The sequence below is a fragment of the Tasmannia lanceolata genome, unplaced genomic scaffold, assembly GCF_043159265.1.
Source record: "Tasmannia lanceolata isolate RefF3 unplaced genomic scaffold, GAP_Taslan_0.1 ptg000006l, whole genome shotgun sequence".
NCBI lineage: Eukaryota > Viridiplantae > Streptophyta > Magnoliopsida > Canellales > Winteraceae > Tasmannia > Tasmannia lanceolata.
In genome coordinates this window covers 18,983,011-19,004,966 of record NW_027518683.1, presented here as the reverse complement: position 1 = coordinate 19,004,966, position 21,956 = coordinate 18,983,011, and the positions used below count along the sequence as shown (strand labels likewise).

The 21,956-nt window shown below is 38.4% G+C and overlaps 1 protein-coding gene across 2 annotated transcripts in view; it reads left to right on the top strand.

Annotated features, from left to right (window-relative positions):
• The window catches only part of LOC143880015 (zinc ion binding protein), a 63,981-nt gene extending 46,350 nt beyond the window's left edge, over positions 1-17,631 (top strand). For both annotated transcript variants that reach the window (XM_077382762.1, XM_077382761.1), the window contains exons 20-24: positions 3,802-4,029; positions 5,140-5,295; positions 10,208-10,369; positions 16,872-16,988; positions 17,113-17,631. In XM_077382762.1, the coding sequence (XP_077238877.1) occupies positions 3,802-4,029; positions 5,140-5,295; positions 10,208-10,369; positions 16,872-16,988; positions 17,113-17,283 (834 nt within the window). In that variant the 3' untranslated portion in view covers positions 17,284-17,631. The remainder of the gene's footprint in view (positions 1-3,801; positions 4,030-5,139; positions 5,296-10,207; positions 10,370-16,871; positions 16,989-17,112) is intronic.
• Positions 17,632-21,956: the final 4,325 nt, after the last annotated feature.

The following is a 21,956-nucleotide window of genomic DNA, read 5'->3' as shown; positions in this document are numbered from 1 at the left end:
CAAAGCGGTGTTGGCTAATATTCCAATATATGTCGATATTCAAATGTCCGGTTAGTGTGGTCAAAAGAATTGAGCAAATTCAAAGACGTTTTCTTTTTGTTGTGGGGGGGGGGGTTCGCTCTGAAGCCAAGTAGGGTATTCAAAGTGGGAAGAAGTATGTAAAACTACAAAAGGTGGAGGGTTGGGGATCAGGAGAATCAAGGATACTAATATCGCTTTGCTGCGCAAATGGCTGTGGAGGTTTGTTAGGGAAAGCTATCATCTTTGGGTTAGAGTCATTGAAAGTAAATATGGTGCCACTCCAGGTAATTGGTCATCAGCTGATACCTTCAAAGCTCCGGGAGTATCAATTTGGAGAGATATAATGAAATTTAGTAGTCTATATGTAGCTGGAATAAGATGCAGGGTTTACTCTAGGAGAGAATTCATTTCTGGCAGGATATTTGGTGCTCGACTAGACCCCTCAAAGAATTGTTCACAAATTTGTATTCAACGGTTTTATCCAAGGATTGCTTTGTAAAAGAAAACATGGAAAGGAGGAATGGTAAAGTAGTTTGGAATCTGCAGTTCAGAAGAAACTTCTTTCATCGTGAGCTCCCATTAGTTGTAAGCCTACTAGAGTTGCTTGAAGGGGGGTTCATAAAACATGATGGGGATGATAAAAGAGTTTGGATCTGGAATACATCAGGTGAATTCTCCGTCAAATCATTTTATCATCACTTAGTGACTAGCCCAGAGTCCTCCAAGGTAGCGAGAGTATAGACTATCCATGCTCCTCCTAGAGTTTGCACCCTTGGATGGGCGGGCGTTAAGAGAAAGAATCTAGATGGTGGATTTTCTCAGAAGAAGGAAGATTCTTATCATAGACCATTGCTCTCTATGTATTGGGGGAAACAGTCAATCATTTGTTCATCCACTGTTAGTTTGCAAGAGAGGTTTGGAGTAAATTGTTAAGGAGGTTTGGAGTCTCTAGGGTATTTCCAGCTTCTCTTTTAGATCTATTAAAAGGATGGTTGGTTAACCCATGGAAAGAAAGAGGAAAAGTCTTGTGGAACATCTCCCTCCTAGCTACTTCGTGGGGGATTTGGAAGGAGAGATATGCTAGGGTTTTCAAAGGTAAATCTAAGAGTGCATCCTACTTATGTCAAAGTCATTGCTCTATCAATATCATGGGCAAAATCTCTCCCTCTATTCAATTTTGTGTCAGCCTATGATCTTTGGGAGAGGTGGAGAGATGTTTGCAATAGTGCAAGGATCAATCAGAAAATAGTTCAAGATTGGAAGCCCCCTTCTTCAGGTTATCTAAAACTCAACTTTGATGGTTCTAGCTTAGGAAATCCGGGTCCCACTAGAGTTAGGGGCTTTCTAAGAAATGAGCTTGGAGTGATTCTTTAGGCCTCTACGGGATCTATCGGGACGTCGGACTCCACATAAGCGGAAGTGTGTGCAGTGCGTCAAGTTTTGGAGCTTTTTATGAAAAACCGTCTCAATAATATAGTAGTTGATGGGGATTCTTCCAATGTTATTCGATGGCTCAAAAGATCTCAAAAGCCCCCATGGAGATTTGATAGGTGGTTCGATGAATTGTTCGACTGGGTGGATTCCATGGAGGTCGTGTTTCTTCACGTGCATCGTTCCGCTAATCAGATGGCGAATGGCTTAGCTAGAGGAGGAGTCTTCAAGGACTCTCTAGCCTTTTATGATTTTCTCTCTGTGACCCTCTTTATTTGTATTCTATTATTGTTGCTCTTTTATTCTATCCCTGTCTTTCTTTATAATATTTGGCTACTATTTTCCAAAAAAAAAAAAAACATCACTAGATTAGAATTAGTACCATAAACAGCGATTGGATTTCAACCTGCCACTGAAGCATCTTTAACCATGTCAAATAATATTCTTTTCAAATTTATCTATCATGTTATCCTTTTTTTTGCAGTATTTTTTTGAAGAATGGAGTAAATGATTTCCTATTTTCTAGCATGTTTTAAATAAAAAAAAATTAAAGTGATCATTTGAATATTAAAATAAGCAAAATCATATTTTCCGACATGTAACCTACTAATCATTGAATATTTTCATTTAAATGACATTTTAGTTGGTCCCAAGGATTGCAAATAATGACACCATTTTCTTGTATATAGGTCATTTGCTATCCTGTGGTGGTGATGATTTCCCCATTGTCCATTTTTGCAAAGAAACTCCATACACATTAGTGAATGTTAACCATGATGTAAGATTACCTGGTATTGGTATTATTATTCTTTGTGGCTGTATTTCATTCTCATGTAGAACCAGTGTTTTACATGTCTGGCCTTGTGTATTTATGTTTGAACGGCGATTTTATGCTTTACAGGGGTTGTGGGTATGGCTGTGTCTTGCATGCTTATGTGTGAATCTATTTGTTTCATTCTGAATTTTTCCCCCATGGGTTTAAGTGTTTTATTTAATAATTCGACCTTGAGGACAAGGTCGTTTGTAAGGGGGGAGGAATGATACATATATGTATGGTGTATAGGAGGTAGTTGCAAGGTAGTTATTGTAGGGATTTGCATTTTAGGTTGGTGGGTATGTGGTTTAGAGTCATGGGTGTTAGTTTTTATTATGCATCATGTTAGTGGTAAGTGGGTTGATGATGTGGCATTCTCATTGTACTTGTATTTAAGTTTATGTATTTCAATGAAAGGGAAGAAGAGAAAATTACATCAAACAAGGGAAACTTTGTTTAGGAGAGTCATGGTTCGTCTCGATTTGAACCACTAGGAGGTCCGGTTGCCTCGAATAAACCTCTCTCCCCCTCTTATCTGTTTTCTTTTTGTTTATGTGTTACGGCCGATTAGGCACGTAACAAGTGGTATTGGAGCCTTTGATGTTGCGTCATGGCTGCGCCTTCGGAGGTCTGGGAATCAATACGTGAAGATCTGCAGGAAATTAAAGCATTGGTTTTGAAAATGATGGAAGGACAACAACGATTTGTGGAGGGCTTGGAAGAAATCAGCAAAGAGATTAAGGAAATGGGAAAGAAGATCAAAAGTTGAAACTTGAGAAAGCTATTATTCGTGTAGAGAAAAGTTCAAGATTTGATGGAGACAGAGATAGTTTTGTTGAACATTCTGCCTAGAATCTTAATGATGATTTTTTCCAGCCATTCGATCATTCCATTATTTCGATGCTGTGTCATGAAAGATCGTATTTCTGTTTGAGTTTGATTGCAGCGAATTTTAAAGGTGATGTTAAATTGATTGTGACCATTAAGATTTAGGATCACGGGAATAAAGATTTTCACCAACAAATTCAATCTTGAGGACAAGGTTGATTTGTGGCGTGGGTTAGAATGCAGTTTTTATTTAGTTATGCATGCAGTTTTTATTTAGTGGGTTTTAGGGTAGCGGGTGTTGGTTGTTGCTTATGTGTCTTTTAGGTGGAAAAATGGGTAGCTCATGTGTAAATCTTTGTGTTTGTATTTAAGTAGTTGTATTTCAATGAACTGGAGGAGGAAGAAAAATTTACAGCAACGGAAAATTGAACCGTTAGGAGGTCCGGTTGCCTCTCTCTATTTCTCTCTTTTGTTTTGTTAATTTGCGTTACGGCCGATTAGGCACATAACAAATCGAATTATAATTGTTAGTATTGGTGCGTTTCAGATTTTAGACTAACCAATCCTTCTTTTATAGCAAAATCAAGGTGTTTCAAATTTTTAATTGTGATAATTCCAGTTATTTTTAATGCTACTGCTAAATTTAGTCTTCTAGATATCTTTCTATAGTGGTTATATAAAGATTCCTTAGCCATTCTGTGCACTAGGTCGACCCAGAGCTTGCTATGGCAGAGGCAGACAAGGTTGAAGATGATGAAGACATGAGGAAGAAGCTATGGCTTATGGTTGCAAAGCATGTAATTGAACAAGAGAAGGGCACTAAAAGGGAGAATATACGGAAGGCAATTGCGTTTCTCAAGGAAACTGATGGCCTTTTAAAAATTGAGGATATTTTGCCATTCTTCCCCGACTTTGCCCTCATTGATGATTTCAAAGTAATTTTCGACTGCTTTTTCTAGCAATGTAATATACCATAATCATGCTCATTTCAGTTGCTGACAGTATTACAGATTCCTGGCAGGTGTAGCTTATGGGTTAGTCTGTATTTACATTGTTACAATTTCGATTTCTTCCTTTCGATTACATGAACAATATATGATCTTCTCAAATATCATTTTTTTCCCACAACTTGAATGTGTTGGTTTTTTTCATGAAGTTAAGAACCCTGATATCCTCTTTGCCGACATGTATGTTGCCCAAACACTTCAAAAATGGGCATTGTACCCATGTCTTAACACTATGGTTCCTTTGTGTAGATGCCATAATATTGCAGTACCCTGCTGTACCTTGGTAACATAGTCACACTCAATCATTGCCCAGTGTCAAATAGGGAATATAATCCCTTTTCACCATTAAGAACCGTCATGTTCAACTAGAATTACGGAATTCACATGGGTAACTTTGTTCTTCTTATTGAAATGCAGTTTGATTTAGCTGCCAAACATTATTTCTTCATATGGAACATTCTGAATGTGTGTGATTTTATCTGTTTTATTTTATTAAAACAATGTCAGCGTTGCAATTATTGTTTCAATAATTCTTTCTGGAGTATAGCAGATCATAGTTTATGGGCATCTATGCAATTCTCTGATGTTGAAGAGCTTCAAAATGTCTTTTCATTTACTTTTCAAACGCTATTCCTTCATATTGCACCTTCTGAATTTTGCGCGACTTTTATCCATTTTCTTATATAGTAATAATATTGGATTGGAATTATTGATTCTATTATTCTTTCTGCAGTAGATCACAGTTTATAGGCAAGCATGCATTCTGCTGTTGTCCAAGAGCTTATGCTTTCATCTGAGTGCATTTGCACTTGGAGCATCCTTGATTTTTATGTCACACACACACACACACACACGGGTTTAAATGCTGTCTATTCTGTCAGTTGCCCGAGTTCTCACTCTTTCGCTCCTGGATATTATTATATGACTCCCTGTCCCATTTTGCAACTTGCCGATGCTTAGTTGTTTATATATGGCATGGATATGGTACTTGATTTAATCTTTTTTTCTGACATTACATATTAATGTAATGCTGTTTAGGAGGCAATCTGCTCATCATTGGAGGACTACAACAAGCAAATTGAGCAATTGAAGCAGGAGATGAATGATGCGACACATGGTGCAGACAACATAAGAAATGATATCAGTGCCCTTGCTCATAGATATGCTGTTATCGATCGTGACCAAGAATGCGGGGTACTGTTTTTCACAATAGTGTATTGCCATTGCATGGCAGATATAAAGTGATAATTCTACTTGTGGGATTTTCTTTTTCACCTTTTGGCTTCTGATCACTACAGTAATTTTTATTGAAACTAGAGACAAATGCAAGATGGAGTTGACAAATTTGATTACCTGATACCATGGTTTCAATGTCCGATTCGGTGTGGACTTTGGTTCCCATGGTATGGAAGCGGAAGTACTTCTTGGAAGTCTATTGAAGTCCATAAAAGTCCAGTTAAAATCAGAAAGTCTAAAATCCATGAAAGCGGTCAAAATTTAAAATGTGTTGAGATAGAAATGATGGAAGAAGAGAGTGAGTTAGGGAAGACCCCCCCCCTCACTTATGTATTTATATAAAAGAGAGAAGAGTACAATGATTTATATGCCCTTAAGCATCTACACACAAACACACCCTTCTAGCACTCCCCCTCAAGCTGGAATGTATATATCATACATTCCTAGCTTGTTACAAATATCGCCTAATTTAGCTTTACTTAACGGCTTTGTAAACATATTGGCCAGCTGATCCACAGATCGAGTGAAAACATTGCATATCTCCCCCTTTTGGATTCTCTGACGAATAAAATGGCAGTATACCTCAATATGTTTCGTTCGTTCATGGAAGACCGGATTGGTGGCAATATGGCAGCCTTGTTATCACAATACAACCGAGAAGGCGAAGAGGGAACAATACCAATCTCAAACAAGAGTGAATGCAGCCAGATAAGCTCTGTACTTATGTGTGCCATGGCCCTATATTCGGCTTCAGCACTGGACTTGGCTATGACATCTTGTTTCTTGCTTCTCCCCAACACCAAGTTACCTCCTACAAAGGTGCAATACCCAGTGATTGATCTACTATCTGTTGGAAATCTGGCCCAATCACCTTCAATCTTCATATGACCATGTCTTTTAAACAACAGGCCTCTCCCTAAAGCGCCTTTCAAGTACTTGAGAATCTGGACTACTGTAGCCCAGTGAGAGGTACGTGAGGAGCTCATACACTGACTCATAGTTACCGGATTCACCATCCGCCCTCCGACCCGCGATCTGGGGCCGCACGATCCCAAACGTGGTTTGCTACCGACCCGGATCGCCAAAAATAATGACCCGCAGCGACCCGTGGGAGAGAAAGAGAGAGATGCAAATAGACTATGGGAGAGATGGAGAGAGCTACAAATTTTAGATATTTTGGGTTGGATTGGAACTAGAGCTTTCTTTTTGAAAAAAATATGTAGGGGATACATGAGATTTTTTTTATTTTGTTTATTAAATGGATGTTGTATGGACTATGGAAGGATATTCATATATTCCAACGGGAACTTTCTTTTTGAAAAAAAATGTATGACATAAATGAGGTTTTTATATTTTGTGTATTAAATGTATGTAGTGTGTACTATGGAATGATATTCTTGTAAAAATATATGAAATTATATATATGTGTGTAGAGAGAGAGAGAGAGAGAGTGCGAGTCCGAATTAGCGTTCCAAACTAACCGCGACCCCGAATAGCGAACCAACATAGCATACCCTCATCGTACTGCGTACCGAGCTACCATCGTACCCCGTACCCGTTCCCGTACCACGTACCGGAACGAACCGCGTTCCAGGTAACGTTGTCCTGACTGACTACCCCTACAGTATTTGAGATGTCTGGGCGAGTGATTGTGAGGTATATGAGCTAACCAACTAGTCTCCTATATCTGCCTGGGTCATCCAACAACTCCGCCTCTTCTGGAATAAGCTTTACATTAGGTCCCATTGGTACAGATGCAGGTTTCACTTCAAAGTTCCCTGTCCCATCTAATAAATCCAACATGTACTTTATTTGTGATAGAGAGACCTCGAGAAGAATATGCTACCTCTATCCCAAGAAAGTACCTTAGGCGACCTAGTTCCTCAGTGGAGAACTCTTTCTGCAAGAAACTCTTCAATTTTTGTATGCCCCCTGAGTTGCTGAAAGTGATGATAATGTCATCAACATATACAATCAACAATATACGACCAGCTGTAGACTGATAGCTGAAAACGGAATGATCCACGACGCATTGTTTTATGCCAAAACGCATGACAGCTTCGCTAAACCTCCCAAACCATGTTCGCAGAGATTGCTTTAAACCATAGAGAGATTTCCACAGGCGACACACAAAGGAGGACATCTCCTCCTGAGCAACATACCCCAGGCGTTGCTCCATGTACACCTCCTCAGTGAGGTCGCCATGGAGAAATGCATTCTTCACATCTAATTGATAGAGGGGCCAGCCATGATTAACGGCCAAAGAGAGTAAGACACGAACTGATGGAATCTACGTAACAGGAGAGAACGTCTCAGTGTAATCGACACCAAAAGTCTGAGTATACCCTTTAGCCACTGAGCGTGCCTTCAAACGCTCAACAGTACCATATGGCAACTACTTAATAGAGAACACCCATTGACATCCCACACGACGAGCATCAGAAGGAACCAAATCCCAGGTCTGATCGGTGTGAAGTGCACCCATCTCTGGATCCATGGCTGCACGCCAGCCAGGGTGAGCAAGAGCCTAGGCCATAGACTGCGGAAGGAGGGTTTAAATGATCATAAGAGACAGAGTTAGAAATAGGGTGCGCATTAGAATGAGAATGGGTGTGCGAAGCAATATGAGAATCAGATAACTCGACAGAAGAAAGAAGAGATGATACCCGAGAGGTAGATGCCGGGATCACTGGCTGGAGAGAAGACGCCTCGAGAGGAGAGGGGATCTGCACGCCGACGCTGCTGATAGTGTCGTGTAGTAGCAGGACTTGTTGCCGCAGAAACGGGTGTAGATGTAGGGGCTGAGACGGGCGCATCGGCTGACACATACAGAGGCGAAGGAGTCTGCACAACAGGGTCAGGTAGAACCAGAAGGGGAAGGGGAGGTGTTGGCGCGAGAACAGGAGGTCGAGACTCATGCGGCTGTGCGAAGAATGGCTCGGACTCAACGAAGATTACATTGGCGGACACAAACCATCGTTGAAGATGAGGACTGTAGCAACGATATCCCATCTGGGTACGAGAGTATCCCAGAAAGACACAGCACTCTGACCGTGGGGCTAACTTATCACGCGGGTGTGGTGGTTGTGGGGTAAATTAGGGTGTGGTCGTCGTGGGGTAGATTAGGGTTAGGTTAGGGTTAGGGCTGAGAGAAGTGGGGGTGGAGAGAGGTTCTATGGGGTCCCTAGGGGATCAAAACCCTAGGGCTCTGATACCATGTTGAGATAGAAATGATGGAAGAAGAGAGTGAGTTACGGAAGACTTCCCCGTATGTATTTATATAAAAGAGAGTAGTACAACGACTACTATGCCCTTATGCATCTTACACACAAACACACACTTCTAACAAAATGAAACTGGGGAAGTCTATTGAAGTCCATAAAAATACTGTAAAAATCAGAAATTTTATGAATATCCATGAAAGTGTTGAAATTTTAAAATGAAACTTCATAAATACTCGAAAAATCACAGATATACACAGAGAAATCATCACATAAGCAAGACAACCATCTAGAATTGTTTAACAAGATCAAGTATTTAATGACATGCACCATTGCACATGTCTGGAACAATATGGTTCATTCTAAACATAGATATTTTACAGCTTTTTAAAATTGATTATCGCACAATTTCTTTTACTTTTCGACTTACTCATCTTATTATTAATGGAATGGCATTAATATTTCTTAGATATATGGGAGTTTTTCGTTATGTAGGCGCACCACAAGGAATTAAAAGTTTGGACTTCATTCTGGACTTTGGCTTCAGCTCGGGTTTCTGTTCCCACCAAAGTCGACACATGTTGGTGGAAGTAAAAAACCATGACAGATACTTGTATTGGCCCTGACATCTAGTGCCCAGAATATATGGCCACAAACAGGTTGATATGACATGGAAATGGTTTAGCCATAAACTGTCGTGTTTGAAATCCCATGTTACATATTTTACTACATATAATACAATTTATTTATATTTATATGGCACATAAAAATATTATAATGATATATGGGTACAAATAATAAATAGATGAATATCATGCAATTTTTTAGCGTTCAATTATTATTATTATTTTTATTTTTTTGAATGTTTCAATTTTTTTATCCTCCCACCTTTTGTCCTTTTGTAATTTATTTTATCCCCAAAGCATTAAAAAGCACTGGCATTTCCATCCTGCAAACACCTATATATGTATCCATATTCCATACCCTGATCTTTGGAATCTTCCGAGTCACACACTTGTTTCTATATAATTTTTCTTTGTATGCTGGACACTCTCAATCCAGATACTCTAGAATCTGGCTGAGTTGGTACTAGGGTAATTTGACCCCTATTAGTGGGAACCTTCAAATTATGACCACTCTGTTTTTCTACATAGGCTTTGAATTGAAGAAAAACAGGAAATGCATCTGATTTCATTTTAAGAAAATATACCCCCGTCAGAAAGAATCGACAAAGATGAGAACTACTTTTCTTGAGAGACAACGTTTAGATATTTTACAACTTGGTTGAAGATATTGTCTTATAGAAAAAAGTGTGATTATCCACATTTTCTAAAGTTTATTCTCAAGAATCAGTGCTGTAAGATACTGTAATGTTCTCCAGTTAGATTGATTTGCTCGACTCAAACTCAAACTGTGGCCACTTTGCTTAAGACTGAAGTTGTGATTATCCACAACTTCTGCTAACCTACTCAAATCTTGTACAAACTCATGCTTTTCTAATTTCTGTAGTTTGAAATGCATTCTTTGGTAATATTTACTTTTGTATAGTGGATGAGTTGGCTTTTTCTCTGGAACTATGAGTGTCGGCTGAGTTGCATTTGAAGCCTTCACAACTAGCATCTGATTTTTCCACAATTTTGTTTTGACAGGGTTGTAGACGCAAAATTTTAACTGTGGAAGGGGCACGTCGGATGGCAAGGGGTTACACATCACTTGGACCAATGGCACCTTTTTATGTCTTTCCTTGTGGGCATTCCTTCCATGCACAATGCCTGATAGCACACGTTACACAGTGCACCAACCGAACCCAAGTAAGTCCCTTGTAACCTCTTTTATTTGTACCTTCTACTCTCAATCTTCATTTGCAAAGATTGCCAATGTAAATTTCTAGATAACGAAAAAACTGCTTATGATCACACAACTGTGGAGAATATCTATGGGAAGCAGTAAACCAAGCATTCAATGCAACCAAAGTAAAATATAAAGGTCATAAACATGTCCAACAACAAAAGTCCCAAATTTATGATGACCAAAGTAAACAATAAAGCTCATAAACATGTCCAACAACAAAAATCCCAAATTTATCCTACTTCTAATAAGCTCAGTTGTAGTTGCCAGATAAATAAAACACCCTCCTGCAGACATAGAGAGCTTTCCAAAACCAAAATGTGGCAACTTCGGTCTAGATACTCCCTCGGTCGAGGCGTGTTCTCTCTCCTTTTTTCCTTTTTAAGGAAGTTTTTGCACCATTAGGAAATGGTTGAAAGAGTATCATCAACCTCGAAAGAAGTATCAGAAAGTTTGCCAAAAACTTGGATTATTAGGAAATGGTTTAAAATCTTCTTGTGTTGTGGGAAATGGCCATGATAAAATTTTCTTTTGTCAATCCTTTATCAAGAAAATGACATAATATTTTTGCAGGCTTGTCCAGAGTAAATAAGAGTGCCTTGATATTTTCATGGAATACTACATCATTGTGGGTTTTTAAATTCTACGATATTTTTAGATTTTGTTTTAGGATGCTTTGAACTAGATGCCCTAACTATTATAACCCATGCTATAAACATTGCTAAAATCCACAAGAAAAATTTGTGCTCCAATTCAAGTCAATGCCACCGGTGACTTCATTTCCAATGCCCTGGCTCAATTTTGAAAATGGAATGAAGCTTTGGCTGGAATCACATCGACTGAGTACTCGAGTGCATCGACCAAGTACTTGGTCAAGCTGCACCGAGTCAACCAGGATTTGTGTTGGCGCGTTTTTGCTCGCATTCATGTTTTGAAACACAGTTCTCTACACTTTTATTCACTTTTGCTATTTTATTACTAAGAAACAAGGCCAATATCTGACTTGATTGATAGCAACTCACCAACACAGGACAAATAAATTTCAATGAAATGATCAAGCAGACTTCTTTCCGATTCTCATCAAAATTCTAGCATTAGGCTATGAATCCGCATCTCAAGCTGGTACCCACAGAGAAAACCTTAATTACTGGATCAAAGTCCTCTTGCTTTCGCAAAGAGCATCCATTTTCTCAACATATAACAACTCTTCATTCATAGCATTATCTTCAAGTTCTGATTAAAGCTCGAATGTGTGGCAATCTAAGTTATGAAATTCACGAAGCGAACAAAACATTTCGTACTGAAATCTGAAACGGAAACGATGTATTTACTGTTCTTTCCGGATTACGTTTCCTTTTATCCTTTTCAGATGAAATCCAAATGAAATCTAGTGTTTCGGCCCAAACAGGGTGAAATGCCCCGTTTCGTTCAAAATACCCTATTATAATTTTTTTTCTCTCCTCTTCTTAGTATTTTTAATGTCCATTTACTTAAGATTTACATGTAAATTAGTGAATATCCCTCAATTGGATTTATTAAAAAGAGTTTCAAGACTCAATTCTAAAAGGATAAAAAGTCAACTTTCCAGTTCTAGTGCAAAATTCGAAAAAATCGGCGTCCGAAATGAAACGGCGAATGAAATGAAATTCATAACTTAAGTGGCAATCCATTCCTTATAGTAACTTAAGTGCTCTTGAGGGTTTTTGTTGTTGTTGTTGTAACGAACGAGGAGCTATAAGGCTTGACTATTGATCTTAATTCAAAGCCGGAGGCAAAGGACTTTAACTAGGAGCAGCCGAGCAAGAAACCATTCATTCATTGGGTCGCCGCATCAAATAGAAGTTAATCAACCAGATTTGACAACCTGATTTTGTTCTAGCTGGGATTTTTCTATCAAGACCATTTCCACTTGGTAGTGACTTCCCAAACTTGAATTTTTCCATCTCCCCTAGTGCCAAAAGTCATAAAAAACAACTTTTTGGGCGGTCGCTACAAAGTGAAAGTGGCCTTTGAACAAAAAACACAGGTTTTCGTGACATTCCACTTTTTGGATGTCCTCTCTGATCTAAAATCTGGTTTCAATCAAAAATCCCGAGAAACAGCAAATGTGTCTGATTTTGAGGTTGTTTCCGAGCTAAAATTTGGTTTCAATAAACAAATCCACGGGAAACAGCAAATGTGTCTGATTTGTCAACCCTCCCGGTCTCATCCATTAGCGAGCATTGCCAGATGTGTGGATTCGTCATGGTGTCCAGCATTACTGACTGGTGGATGTCCAGATGTATCCAAGGGCGTACTTTCAATGGCAAGAAAAGATCGTCCTAAACCAGAAGAAGAGGATGGTCTACTCAATGGTCTATTCGGGGTCCCATGCTCGATTCTAAGCCGACGATCGTGTTGGTGTTCCGCTTAACCGGGCTCCATACACCGCCGCCTACCCTTCATGGGCCATTCTTGTCAATTTTTGCGCTGAGAACGGAGAAAGCCAAACTCCACTACCTCCCTGGCTGACGCCTCAAGTTTGGAGGCTGCCGAGACTGCCACCATGCCGTTGGTTGCCCCCCGGCGTTAATACTGATCTTGGGGTCGAATTGTGCTGGTTGCACCCCAGTCATCGGTTGCCCCCAGCCTCGTTAAATGGCGCACTACTAGGACTGGCATGGGGATTTGATGGTGCCATTGGAGGTTGGTCTTGGGTTTGTTTTATATTAGGCACTGGGTTTTGGCCTGTCTATCTCTGGATTGAAGTAGATGTGTCAATATGTTGGCCTCTACGTAAAAATGTCGGCCTAGCCAAACTTTGGAATTGGCCGAATCTTACATTATTGTTTAGGGGAGCACTAAAACTGGGACTTATTATTTCAACGTAGGGGAACTGCTGGATCGGCCTAGTGTTCTGCGAGGCAAGGGTTGAGCTGGTGCCGTGGGTGTTATTCTGTCATCGAGAGGACTGAATAACTCGTCAACTTGCCTAGAGAAATGATCAATCGAAGATTGAAATGGCCTTGACACATCTAAAATTTGTTGAGCGACCATATGCGACAACTTATTGGAATGTTCGCCAATGCGTTGTCAGATAATCAGGTCATATCTAAGAACCATTGTGGAGTAGAATCTTGTCTTCGGAGAAAAGTCTCTTTTGTGCAGAGAGGTGATTTCCTTTCTTGGGTTCTCTTTAGCCATTCTAATAATGTATCAAATTTTGGGGTCCCACCGAGCGTGCCAATTTGTGTTTGGCCTTAGATTATCCAATGGGTATCGGTTCTGGCATGCTAGGGAAAGGTAATTCCCAAGCTTCGGTCAAGAAAAGGATAATCGAGCCTTTTCGTCCCCTAGGATCGGATACTTGACGATTGAGAAGTAGAGGGGAACGACACTTCTTCCTTAGGCTCTTCCAATTCCTTTGATACACTGTAACGACTCGGATTTTTACTGCACGGATCGCTACGGGCAACAAGACATATTTATTCCTGTAATTACGTAACGGAAGGTTAAAGTACATCATGAATTTACAAAAAATCCCAAGTATGACATATTTAAAACCTTTTTACATCTGAGGAGATTGTCTAGGTTCATCATTTCCGTATTTCCTCAAGTTGCTTTCACACTTCTCATAACTAAGGTTCCTCATTGACAAATACTCCCGCATCCAAATTTTCAAATCCTGGTGGGAAAAAGTGGGTTAGGAGAGCAGGTATATAGAAGCTTCGACAAGTAGCTGAAATCAATAATAAGAAACAGTTCTATAACAATATGCAATATTTTGTATAGAACAAAATATGAATTTAAAACTAATACTAATAGGATTTTTTATAGAAACAATTTAACCAGATAGTAAAATAAACCATTTAAAGCCCAATAGTTTCCAACTGTTTCTATTTCTGAAGCTTTCTGTAACGATCCATCTCTCCCTCGTATTGTCCGCTTTGGACTTGGCCCGCTTCCGCTTTTGGGTAAGTCGACGGCTCAGAGGTACAAACACGTCACACGAGAGAGACTATCGCACATTTACCTCTTCCATTTATTTCATTTCTCATTTTCGTTCAAACTTTTCGTGCATATGAAATCCAATATTTCATTTCATTTTCCAGAATGAAACACATTTCATCATTTTGAAACAAATATGATTTGATATTTTCCAAATGTAAACAATGAATATTCGAAGTAAAACAGATAAGAAATATCTGAATAAAACAACATATAATCATATCCCCATCACTTTCATTGAGAAAAGATATCAGTCGAGTCTAGCTATCACCTGTCTTAACAAACCTGAGAAGTGAGAATTTGAAGATTCTTGACCTTGAAGATGACAACGGAGAGGTGATTCTCCTAGCCTTTTCCTTCTTCTCCCTCTCTTCCTCCATTTTCTTTCTCTCCTTTTCCTCTCTTCTCTTTCTTCTTTTCCTCTCTCTTCCTGGCTGCTCTATTTATAGGAAAAACTGAGGGGAATAATAACATGTGAATAGTTTTTATGCATAATAATTGTTATTTTTACCGGGTATTACATACACTATTAGAATGGTCTTAACAATAACAGAAAAATACAAACACAATCACCATTACTTGGAAGAAAAGCTCACCTTAGAAGATGATTCGGTTCCTTTCAACGTCTTGGTACTGCCGAAACGAGCTTCCGGTACTGCCAAAAACCGATTACAAGAATTCTGGTGCTACCAGAGAGCGATTACAAATCCCTGTACAGTTGGAATTAGTGACTACGAACTAACATGATTACGAACTAAGATAAAGCAGGAAATAAAGTAAATTAAGTCATAGTTGTTTGATGTTGTGAGTGATGCCTTCTCTTGATCCAGCCTTCACTTCTTATGGCAAACTTCTTGTGGCGGTTATTCTCGCCAATAACTTCACTTTTGAAATTTGAAGAGCACTTGTCCACTACTTGTAACTTCCAAAGGCCACCCCCACCACTTGTAACCTTCACACCACTACTTGTAACCTGTGAAGGCCACTACCACCACTTGTAACTTTCACTTTGAAAAATAACTACCTGTAACTTTTTTTGAAAGATTATAACTACCTGTAGCTTCCCCTTTGAAAACGTCATCTTTTATGAAAATAATTGCTTCCAAACATTCGTTAGAGAATTTCAAACCGGGTGTAGATAAGTATAACCTCAAAAGAGGAAATTAGACAACTCACCTCCCTTATTGGTGTCCTCGATGAGGTGTACATTTCCTATTCGAATTGGGGTATAGGAGTATTCTTGGTTCGGTTCCCAATGGTTTCTTTTCGATGTGGTCCCTTTTTCATTGCTTGGTTAAAGAGACCATCCATCTTTCAGTTGGCTGAAGATTTGGAGGTAGAGTGTGCCTCCTAAAGGCAAGGTCTATCTTGGACTGTGGCACATTAAAAAATCAACACTTGAGAAAGAAGTTTCACCTAGCTGATAGGTTTGTTCTTTGCATGCGGGCTGAGGAGACCTGCAACCATGACTGTCTTCACTACAACTTCGCAAGCAGACTTTTGAGTTGGATTTTTGCTGTTTTTGGTTTGCAATAAATCATCCCCAAGTCAGTCCAACCAGTTGCTGCTGGACTGTTGGTGCTGCCACATTGGTACTTTGAATCCTTTTGGTCCCAAACCTATTTTCTATGGTTTGGACTATTTCAATCGAGATGGACAGTAGATAATATGTAGACCTTTAGTGAAAGTGTTCAGGAATATTTTCACTCTTTTCTTTTCTTTTCTTTTTTTGTTTTTTTTTTTGAAATGGGCAGTCTACACTCTTATCATCCACCCAAGAGGCTCTTTGCTGCATCTTTAGAACTTCTGATTAAGATCCTTATCTTTTTCAATGTAAGTTTCTTGTTATCAATAATGAATAAAGTCTTACCCTGTGCCATGCTAGATCCCTCCCCTGTTACAACAATGAATATATCAAGTTCATTCCTTGTAAATGTCACTTTTATTTCCAAGTTGGATTAGCATGCATTATTCATCTCTCTCTCTCTCTCTCTCTCTCTCTCTCTCTCTCTCTCTCTCTCTCTCTCACACACACACAAACACACACACACACACACACACACTCATCTAATGAGAAATTGAAGCTAAATTTTGTAGAATTGGTAGAAGACTTCATCTGCCAAAAATTTATTTGCTAGAAGATGTAAACATATTCAATTATACCAAACACATAAAAATATTCAACAATAGCAACATTTCACCTTCACTGCTTCCTTTGATTACTAATGCAGTAATACTGACCACCAATAAATGGCTACATAAGGATTCTAGAACTTTATACATCATGTCCTGGAGTGGTTTAAGATACTACCACCTCAATCATATCAAGACACCAATTGGGTAGATTTGGACTACATTATCTGATAGAACCAGCATCCATTCAAATTAAAATTAAAACTAGTTTTTCGTTGCCCAAAACATTGTTGTAGAAATAACTGCTTTTCATCAGTTTATAAATTGATGATATGATAATTGCAGGCAGAATACATATTGGATCTACAGAAGCAGATCAGTTTACTAGGGGACAGAGCAACTACACATTCGAATGTCCATACAGAGGATGAATCCATTACCAGCATGAGCCCAGCTGATAAGGTTTATAATATATGAATCTCTTTGCGCTACTTGTCTCAATGTCTGAACAGTACCTCGTTTATCAATCAATTTGCAAACTCATAGCAAATGCTATATTGACGGCTGTGATTTATTTGATTGGTAGATCCGGTCGCAATTGGACGATGCGATAGCTAGTGAATGTCCATTTTGTGGGGAACTGATGATAAGGGAGATCTCCTTGCCATTCATCCTCCCTGAGGAAGCACAGCAGGCTACCACATGGGAGATAAAACAGCAACTTGGAAACCAGAGGAGCTTGCCCATAGCTATTTGAGTTTGTTTTACAGCATGTACAATGTCTTATTTTCTCTCATTGGTAACTTTCATTACCATTTGAAAGTGTAGGTAAGGGATTTGGGGATGAGTTCCCTTGCAACAGAGGGTTAAAGACAAAGTACAGATGCTCAGAAATTTCAGAGGTTTCAAGTGATCTTTTTTTTTTCTTTATTAAAGTTGATTTTGGAATGTTTAAGATGTGCTGAAAATATCATCGCCCAAAAGAAAATATGAAGATATCCTGTTTACTTTTCAAAAATTTTAGATACATATTGGAATATGCTGTTCTGTCAAAGAATGTTAAGAGATTGCACTATTTTGTAAATATCTGGGCAATTTTTTTTTTAACCAGGTGACCTTATAGCTATAATTTTGGGTGCATTGCTCAAAGCCTAGACAGTGGCCCTTGACAAAGCTAGTAAGCGAAGCAGTATGTAGGGGCCTCAGTACGAGGTAATAGCTCCAACCAAAGCTAAGTTAACATGCACAAAATGAAAGTACACATGAGCAGAGGAACATACAAAAATCCATCCAATGAGTCACATAAATAGTATATATGCGATCCCTTGTTTTGCCGTTTTAGAAAGTAGTAAACAGTTACCCGTGCTTAAGGCTCTGTTTTCTTACAACCTAAAATAGGTGTAAATTTGTTATAAACTCATTGTACGTTAAAAGAGACGGAGGCTAAGAGCATTTTTGGCTAACCATGAAAAAATATTCCATAAAATATTGATGAGGCCAATTGTGAGAGATGGGCTGAGAGGGAGACTTGAGAGGATGGGAATGAGGCTAAGAGCATTTTTCACTGTTTTATAGGGATTTCTCGAGCTCTACCTGTAAAACCAAAGTTTCTCAAATGGAAAAACCAAAGTTTCCACTAGCCCAAGATCCACAACCAAAGTAGAAGAAGAAGAAACACCAACAAAACATATCCAATATATGATACAAGAACAACCCTATAAGATAAGAATGAGAATAAAAATAACATTCAAAACAAAGAGAAAATGGGGAAGTTGGCACTTTGCTTCATATCACAAGCTTGCACACAATGGAGCTTCGATAGAGGTCTGTCTTCCAAGTTGACAATAGCTACAAAAATTCGCAGCAAAAATGAGTAAATGGAGATTAGGTTGGTCGATGAATAATGGAGAAGTAATGGCTTGGGTAAGTGGGAGTGGGTATTAAAAAATGGAGACTTAATGGCGTAGGGAAGTGGTGGTAGGTTTAGAGTTTCAAAGAAGAGTTTGAATTTAAAATAGAATAGAAGTGGAAAGGAAAAAGGTGGAGCAAACAATGTGTGACTCACACATGTGCAAGCTAGGCCAACAAAATGACCAAAATAACATTAGACACAAAATTACAATTTTATCCTCACTAAATCTCTCAAAAATAAAAAATAAAATTAAAAGTAACCCAAACAAAATGGGATTCCAAAAATATACCTGGAATTTAACATTTATAAGCTCCCTAGATGGCCAGGTGTTATCATAACCAGGTCACCTTCAATACCTGTCTGGGCTTGATTTTACTATATGTAGCATTTTGTTTTGGATTCAAGGGGGAAGTCTCTCCTCTTTATGGATCCATTGGCCTAGTTTGATGTGTTTTCTTGATAAGTTTCTTACACGTCATCTTTGGATCCATTGGCCTAGTTTGGAAGTTTGGTGCAGGGAACTTTTACCAAAGATACAATCCTGATCTTGCTTTTGAATCTCCTGTTAACCATTTTCGCTGCTTGGATTTGATATTTTTGCTTTTGAGGTTTTATTTTTACCCATAATTTTCCCTCTCTTGAATTTCGTTTGCTTATGATGAAGGAAAGATGTGGATCTTCAGCTAAAATGATAGATCACTTGGGAAATTGGTTACAACTGGAAATTTCTCAAGAAGATGGTGGTTCAAATCCACCAATATCCCTTACTTCACAATCTATTTTATTGACATCGCCTTCAATATCATAGAGCAAAAATATCAAATCCATACAACAACTAGAAGGAACTAGTGGGCCAACAATGCACACTAGCATTTTTAATTCGCTAGTGGGTCCTAAAACACCTAATGTAATAGTAAAGTAATGAATACTAAACCTCTGAGAAGAATATCGAAAAGTGGGAAACTGGGAAGTTGCAGATTTTCCAACTAGTGTAAGAACTCATAAATCGGACAAGTAGTTGTAGGTTTAGAACAATTTTTGTAGATTGTATTTGTGAGTTCCTAAGTCAGTCATTTGCCTATGAGTCCCTAAGCTATTTATGTGTATGTGAGTCCCTAAGCTTGTAGTGGAAGAGATTGGAATTATTATTTTTCAACGAGTCCTCCTTTAAAGTGGTAGCAACCATATGTAAAAGATAATTTTGAAGAAGAAAAGGTTTTCTAATTATTTTACAAGAATTTTACTTTTTCTTCTTCCTCCACAACCCAAAGGATTGAGTTCGTTGATCCGAACAGCATCAAATCTCATCATCTTGCAACTCTAAAAAGTACCGCTGAAGACTTATTATCCTTGCAACTCTAAAAAGTCCCCGCTGAAGACCCCGTAGATCGAGAGTCATGTATTCAAAGTCCAAGTCCCCTAACAATCATTGAGATTTCACAAGAGTTCACACGGCATTTTAAATCTCTTATGACTAAAATCTCATGAGTCACAAAGGGTCCATAAATAACTGCCAAAGAGTGTAGAAGGGAGAAAATTTCGGGTTGCAAATTTACCACCACTCAAACTAAGTGCATGTTTTGCCCCCAGGAATTGTTTTTCAAGATAAATCGGCGTGTTTAGTGTAGACGAGGGTGAAGTCAGCTAAAAATCAAGAAACAAAATCCCAAAACTAGTGTCTCCTCGGGTGAGAAGTTGCTGAAAACCTGGAAAAGGTGGATCCGATTTTGAGTACAGTTTTTTATTTCTGGATTTTTACCAAATCTAAGAGACTAGTATCAGTATCAGGATTTTTTTCTTGATTTTTAGCTGCGCCTTCACCCTCATCTCCACTTGAAGCTGATTTTCTTACTTAAAATCCAAGAAACGCTGTCAGGACAGCATTGAGCAGCTTGATCATGAACCCTCTTCTACACTATTTTCAAACTAAAACCTGGATTCTAAAATCCGCGTATCCAAACTGCCCCTTAGGGTATTTCACCAGGATGCTTTCTTATTAGTTTCAGAAATACCACACAATCACTATTGATGCTCAATCTTGATTGGTTTTAGTCCTCTTTAAAGTTATGCACATAAGGAATAATTCTGATAGCTTATTTTGCACATCATTTTTCTTGATAGTTCAGAAATTGAAGCCCCCACGGCCACCATATTGGGTGGAATCCAATTAGCTTCTCCAATAAAAGCAGTGTGCTTGATTAACATAAATAAGTGTTCTTGTGAAAAGGTACATCACCTCTACCATATTGCAAGGAAGCATGGTTCCATTTTCTTGGAAAACTTGTCCAGACAACCAAATCTTTTCTCTTTCTTATACTTTGGAAATTCCTGATAAACAGCTTGGGAATGGTTCTCGAGTGTGATAGTTATTAAGAAATAATTCCTCGGGTCAAGATTGATCATAAACATATTGTTTTCTTAAGTCAATTTCCTGAGTTTAGTTTGCTCTGTTCTGCATGTTACTGCTAACTGCTAATTAACATAAGTAAAAGTTAGACCCATATTTCTCTTCCATATCAATCAAGTGCTAGGATTTCTCTTGCTTTATTTGATGCAAGCTCAAGAAATTACCATGCCAAAATATAGCAAGAACTTACAACGTTTGGTAGGGTACATGACACATATATTTAAATAAATTCATATATTATTCCTTCCTATCATTTTTATAGTATCCTAAGAGATATTTTTATCTCTCTTTTTTCTTTCAGTTGCAACTTCTTAGTTCCCACCCTCTCTTGCCATCCTTTGAGATGAAAATACACTCAGGATGATGGCTCTAATAATCATAGGAACTTGGGCTTAAGGTGTACTTATTTATCGTAACATAATTGATTTTCTTGCCTTTTATGGAAAGTTTTTTTTTTTTATGGGTTGAGAATTTGTTAATATGGTTGGCCTTCAGTCTTTCTAATTTTGTTGTTCCCTATTTCTTTTTCAAGTCCTACGTTTGGTTTTGGTTAGAGTTACAGTTGTCCCTTTTTCTTCTTCCCTTCCATTGTCCTTCCACAAGGACAGTGAAAGGAAAGAGGAAGGAATGATTTCAATTTCATCACACAAAATCATCTCAATTTAGTGTTCCATTTGCACGAATCTCGCTTACTGCTGAAAATTAATTGACATTTGCATTGATCCTTTCTGGAAAATGCAATCAAAGTGGTCAAAAGACAGACACACCAGAAGAATTGGTTAGTAAGTTTTAATGAAGGTATGCATTAAAGAAGGTATGTATTAGCCTATTAAGTGCTGGGGTTTCTTAACTTTAAGGATCCCATTGGACATGTGAGCCCATATTTTGAAGATTCTTCCTTAGCAAAAGTTATTGTATGACTAAACGACTGCATTTTCACTCTTTGTTTGTCTTTAACTGAAATTATAGTCATTTGAAAAAAAAGATGAAAAAAATAGTTGGATAAAAAATGATCAAGTGAAGATGTGATGTTATGGGATTGTGGGAGACGGATAGGGAGATGGAGATGGTGAGGGAGTTTGTAGGTGTGCTGTTAGGCATGGTTTTAGAA